The 6,483-nt window shown below is 33.0% G+C and overlaps 1 protein-coding gene across 1 annotated transcript; it reads right to left on the reverse strand.

Moving 5' to 3' along the window:
• Positions 1–1,078: 1,078 nt before the first annotated feature.
• On the reverse strand, positions 1,079–1,700 carry LOC139847809 (large ribosomal subunit protein uL24z-like). Its single transcript, XM_071837532.1, has one exon. The coding sequence runs from the start codon at positions 1,647–1,649 to the stop codon at positions 1,197–1,199; it is 453 nt and encodes a 150-aa protein (XP_071693633.1). The 5' UTR covers positions 1,650–1,700; the 3' UTR covers positions 1,079–1,196.
• Between the last annotated feature and the right edge of the window lie 4,783 nt (positions 1,701–6,483).

Raw genomic sequence — 6,483 nt, forward strand, 5'->3', positions numbered from 1 at the left:
AAGCAGAAACAAAATTTAGAGAGATCGAGTAATAAGTTCAAGAAGCCGTATGGATCTGAAAACTTTTAACATAAATCGTGTTTCTGCCCAAAGATACTACGTAGTATGTTTTACAACAAATCGCTATCAAGATTTCAAAACACACAATTAATAAGAAACCAAGCAAAGCTACATATGGCTCATGGATGTACAATAATGAGCCAATTTTCTTTCTTGTACTCGCTAACTAAATTGTAGACCTAAAAAATGCTAAATGAAAATTCCAAAGAGAACAACTTGGTCTAAATGAAATAGATTAAACAGTATCCAAAACACAACTGCCTATTTTTTTTTTTTTTTTTAAGTTCCTATATACATTGAGTCTTAATGTGCCAACGCTTACCATTGATAAGAAACCTAACAAAGACTGCAACTGTTTCAACAATGAAACATTTCGCCATGGTTACAAAGTAAACAACAACCTGAAAATGTAAAGCATATAGGTCATTACTTGCTATATACACAACTGGAAAACTTAGCCATGCATCCAACATTCTCATAGATGATGCATTTTATCTTACTTTGATCAGAAGGCAAATATTTAGAGACATGAAACAAATTTAAATACATTAGTTTCTGAAATAGTGTGACAACAGATTTACAAGCCAGGTTACGACTACTTTTGAAACCATAAAATGAGTCACAGGATAACAGTTATAAACCTAGAGAAAATTACTCGAGCTGAATTACCTAAATATTCAAAGCTTAGAAGTAGCAAAATTATAAACCTAAATTATTCAAAGCTTTACATTAGTTTCAGGATAAAAGTTATAAACCTAATAGCTTGATACTTTCAAAAGTGCATAAGAACCATAACTAGCCTAGCCTAAAAGTATGATATTCAATTTCTAAGGGTGTACAAGTTAAATCAATCACTTAGAGATGAAAATTTGAATTTACCTAAAATACAAATTAATTGCATATGTATAATGCAATTGCATCCCATGTTTAACTACAAACAAATTCCTAAATTTCTTCATCATGTAGATTTAAATATAGCTAAATCATCAAAGCATTTAACAATCAAACAAAACTAAAATCATAGAACATAACATAACTTCATTAAACTGATGAATCCAACAAAGTTCATCACCCAAAATAATCCAAAAACAAGTACTCATCATACCAAGATAAAACATAAACAAAATTCAACCTAATCAATCAATCTCTTGTAGCGAAGCACCAGCAGCAACATCATCAGCAGTAAACTTCTCCTTATTCTTATCACCAACACCACGACCTTTAGCCTTCCTATCAAGCAACGATTTCCTATCCTTATCAAGTTTCAATTTCGTTACAACAACTTTTGACGGATTCACACCAACGTTAACGGTCTGTCCGTTAACTTTCTCACGTGTAATCCGTTCAATGTGAATAACCCATTTTCTTCTGTACACTTGAACGACCTTACCCTCACGTCCCTTGTAGGTCCCTCTAACGACTTGGACCTCATCATCTTTTCGAACCGGGATTGATCGGACGTTGTATTTGGTTCGAAGATCAGTTGAAAGAGGTGCGCTCATTAGCACACGGCGCACGCTTGATGGTGCGGTGAAGTGTGCTTTGCGACATTTGCGGCGGGAGCTGGTGACACGTGGATTGTACTTCATTTTGATGGTTTTTGGGAAGAAGGAAATGAACGGCGGTTTGATGAGATATAGGGTTGGTTTTGGTGTAAATGGGGAAATTGGGTGTTAGGGTTTCGACTGTAAAGCGTTGTTGGATCTTTTTGGGTTTGGGTTGTTTTATTTGTTGGGCTTTTCTTATGGATCGATTTTTGGTTTATATTTACTTGAGAGTTGAGATCCAAATGCATATTCTGTCAAGAAAATCGAAATCACATTACAAATTCTATAAAAAACAGTGGCCCGTGTAGAGAGAGCATTGAGGTCCTATGAGTCACTAGTCTAAACGTTACGGAGTACGGAGTATTATTTAAATTGTTTAGGACACCATTAAATTTAGATATAGGAATTATATATTTTCAAAATCTATTACTTTTTTTTAAGGAAACAACCACTAAAGTGCCCTTCAAATATAATTAACTTTAAAAAAAAAAAAATTAGGACCCCAATTTTCATGATGAATTCGCCACTAATTAAAAAACCGTACCCTCTTAACGATCAATGCTATCGAATGTCAGTTCTGAAAACTTAAGCACCTAGAATTAGGTGTAAGAAAACTCTTTAGGTCGTAACAAATAATATAAGTTATTTAAAAAGGCTTTTAAATCCTAACAGAATAATACAAGGATTTTAAGAATATGTCTTTTGAACCTTGCTAATATTCTAGTGTAGTATGATTCCTTTTTTTTTTTTTTTTTTTTTTTTTTTTTTTCTGAGGCACTTGATTGTTGTTTTTGGGAGTATTGTGTTTCGCCTTGAATGCTTCAATTGTGTTTTTTTAGTTCTAATGTTTCTCAAATCTCCGATTACGTCTATATATAGATAATACATTGAGCACATGTAAATCATGTGCCTTGAACGGTCGATCACCTTGTTCTCCTCCGGGCCTCCCTGGCTATTTTTAAGTAGGTAAAAAAGTAAAAATTACTTTCTCCGTCCCAAAATAATTGTCCTGTTGAATTTTTTAAAGTCAATTTATTAAGTTTTGACTTTAAATATTTTTTGATTTTTACTATAAAATATTTAATGAAATTTATATGAATAGATTGATTTTCGAATGTATTTTCATTCGGTATAACTTTCATTTGATATTATATAACACAAAAAAAAGATATTTAAAAAAGACTCAAAAACACTAAAAAAGACAAAACAGGACAATTATTTTGAGACGAAGATAGTATATTGTTACGGATAAACTACAACAAACTTATCATATAACGTTTATTATAAAATCAAATATATGTTTAACTAAAAAATTTTAGAAAGTAAATAAACAATTCCAATCTTACAAAAAATTTACTACGATTTTTGGGAAGTATATCCTTTAGTCGGTATGGCAAGGACGCAAGGTATTAAATTGCTACCAATCTTATCACAATATTTAATAAAATTTTACCTTTGAGTCATCAAACCATTAATTCGATCACCTACTCTATTCCAATTTCATTTATAAATTGTATCCCAGTTCCTACTCAAATCACACCACTCGTTAGTTACATTCCTTACAAACAAACATGAAGAGTTCCATCAAAGTAAGTTGTATGCTTGCACTTTCCGCATTAATGTTGGTACTCATGTGCCAAGTTCCTAGCTCAAATGCCGCAAACTGTAACTACATGGAGCTTGTGGTTTGTGCTCCTGCAATCACCTCGTCTCAACAACCAACGAGAGATTGTTGTGTTAAAGTTAAGGAACAACAACCTTGTTTTTGTAGTTACTTACGTAACCCATCGCTTCGCCAATACGTGACTCCTGCCAACGCTCGACGAGTTGCCGGTGATTGTGGTGTTAACCTTCCTAACTGCTAGAAAATGGTTATAAAATTACGTTACTACAAGTGTTACAAATTTATACTATTGTAATGCTTTTTGTCGTAACATGGAAAGAGAAGTAATATTATATATGAGATCATAATGATATGTCATAACTATTTATATTTGTGGTTTATATTTATGGTTTATGATAAATTGTTGTAGTTTAGAGTTTTGTTTAAGAAAATAATAATTAGAAAAAGGGTACAATTTAACAAACTTGATTAAAATGGGTAACATTATTAGTTTAACAACTTGATTAAATCAACTTTTTAAAAAGTTAAATAAATATAGAGTAATAGTCACAAAACTTAGGGCGATTTGGGCGGGGAAATTTGTTATGCAAATTTCTGCCATTTTCGCTTGATCAAGCTTTTCTGTAGCTAATTGATAGCCGTTTTCATCTCAATCCTCATTCATCTTCACGATTCATTGATATGATGTATTAATCATGTCTCCCAAAACCAGAAAAATCACTCGGCAAACTAAAATTCCAGACAAATTTAGGGATTCTATACATGATCTCAATAAGAATAAAAAGAGAGGTGAAAATAAAATCATTGATCAATCTAGCGACTCGATTAGCAAAGGAGGAAAAATTAATGGCAAGAAGGATGAATCAGTGGCTGTTTGTGATGTTCTAAACCCTAATGAAGAGGCAAATGTTACACCACAGGTTGTATCTCCAGATCCAGTTGTCTCCTCATCTGCAATTGAAGTTAATAATACTTTAAGTGATAAGCTGAATGATTTGCATGATGAATCTGTTGAAAGTCCTGCTAATAAACTTTCATATGCTAATGTTGTTACCATTGTGGAATCTAAACTGAATCAAAAGTTATGTTATATTCCACCTGCTATTGATGAAAATGGTAATGAGTATGTGGTATTTGAAGAAGATTTTGTTAAGGAGAGTAGTCTAAAATGGAATTTAACTTATTGTGGTTTTACTATTGGATGTGATATGTCATACTCTGAAATGCAACAAAACCTTAAGAGAATGTGGAATAAATTTGGGCTTAAGGACATTATGGTGGATAGTAAGAAAAATTGCTATTTCAATTTCAATAATGAGCAGAGAATGAATAAAGTAATTGAAAGTAGCCCATGGATGGTCAATGGTAAACCCCTAATTGTACTGAAATGGAGTGCTGATATTAATATAGAGAAAACTGACCTTGAAAAGGTTCCAGTCTGGATTAAGTTGAAAGAAGGCCCTCTTGAAGTTTGGAATGTGAAAGGTATTAGTACATTGGCAAGTAGGGTAGGAAAACCTTTGGTGATGGATAATACTACTGCACATATGTGTCATAATGGTAATGGCAGGGCTGGCTTTGCTAGGATCATGGTTGAACTTGCTGCAGAGAAAGATCATACTGATTCTATTGAGATTAAGTATTATAGTAAGGAAAAGTAAGTTAAAGGCGTAAAGAAGGTCAAGGTTGAGTATGAATGGAAGCCATTTAGTTGTACCCATTGTAATAAGGTGTTTGGTCATAGTACTAAAGGATGCAAAGTCGGACCTAGGACTGCTGAAGAAATTGAGGAATTAGCTAATACAAAGTCTGGGAAAAATGTTAGTAATGATGGGTTTCAAGTTGTTAGAGGAAAATGGTAAACAAGCATGTTCAACCAAAGCAGCAAAAGAATAAGGAGAGTTGGAAGGAGATGATGACTAGAAAGGAAAAGAAGAAGGAGAATGTTATGTATAGGCCTAAAGTGAACACTAATAGATTTGCTGTGTTTCATCAAGATGGTGGGTTGTCAGCTGAGGATATATGCAATGTGGAAATATTCATAAAGAATAAGAAGTAACCATTTCTGGATGAATCAAAGGAATGGTCCAAGGATATGTTGTTGTATTTTAAGGAAAAATGGGAAGCAATGGACCATAATGGAAGTAATGAGTATATGGAGCATGTAATTACCAATGAATGTGAGAATGTGCTCACTAATGAATTAAAGGGAATGGATCCTGGAATTCTTGCTTAATCTGTTATGATGAGTCTTAAAAAAGATTTGAAGATTGGAGTATGGAATATAAGAGGTATGTCAACTTTGGATAAACAATCTGAAGTTAAGAATTTTATTAAGGATGAAAAATTATGTATGTGTGTTGTTCTTGAAACTCACCTGAAAAATGGTAATGTACAACAAGTTTGCTCCAATGTGTTTGCTAATTAGGAGTGGCAGACCAATATAAAACATAATGCTAATAGTTGTAGAATTGCTATTGGTTGGGATATGAATAAAATTAAGGTGATGATCATCAATTGTTCGAGGCAAGCTATTTTCTGTATGATTGAGGTGATTGGTTCTCAAGAAAAGCTAAATTGCAGTTTTATCTATGCCTGCAACAAAGGAAAAGATAGGAGGTTATTGTGGTTAGAATTAGATACTCAAAGTCATATCATAAAGAATCAATCTTGGGTGATTATGGGTGATTTCATTGTGACTAGACATATTCATGAGCACTCTTCTGGTAGTTCTACAAATACAGAAGACATGAATGAGTTCAATGAGTGTATAAATAAGACTGAAGTGGAAGATATTAACAGTACTGGTTTTATGTATACCTGGACTAAATCGTTGAAAAACCCTGCATGTGGTACTCTCAAAAAGCTTGACAGAATCCTTATCAATGAAGAAATAATGCAAAAGTATCCTCAAGCTCATGGTGTATTCTTTCCATACTTGATTTCTGACCACAGTCCAGCTGTTCTTACTGTGCCTGATGGTATTAGTTCATAAACCTAAATCTTTTAGGTTCATGAATTTCATTACAGAAAAAATGGAGTTCCTGCCAATTGTGGAAGAAGAATGGAAAAAACAAGTTAGTGGTTGTGTAATGTCTGTGATTCATAAGAAACTTAAAAGTCTGAAAAAGGATCTAAAGAGTTTGATCGGATGAATGGGAATGTGTTTACCAGAGTTAAAGAGCTCAAAATTGAGTTGAAGGTTTTCCAGAAAAGGATTGATGATGATCCTCATAATAATAAGATTAAAAT

Source organism: Rutidosis leptorrhynchoides, chromosome 5, assembly GCF_046630445.1.
Source record: "Rutidosis leptorrhynchoides isolate AG116_Rl617_1_P2 chromosome 5, CSIRO_AGI_Rlap_v1, whole genome shotgun sequence".
Classification (NCBI taxonomy): domain Eukaryota; kingdom Viridiplantae; phylum Streptophyta; class Magnoliopsida; order Asterales; family Asteraceae; genus Rutidosis; species Rutidosis leptorrhynchoides.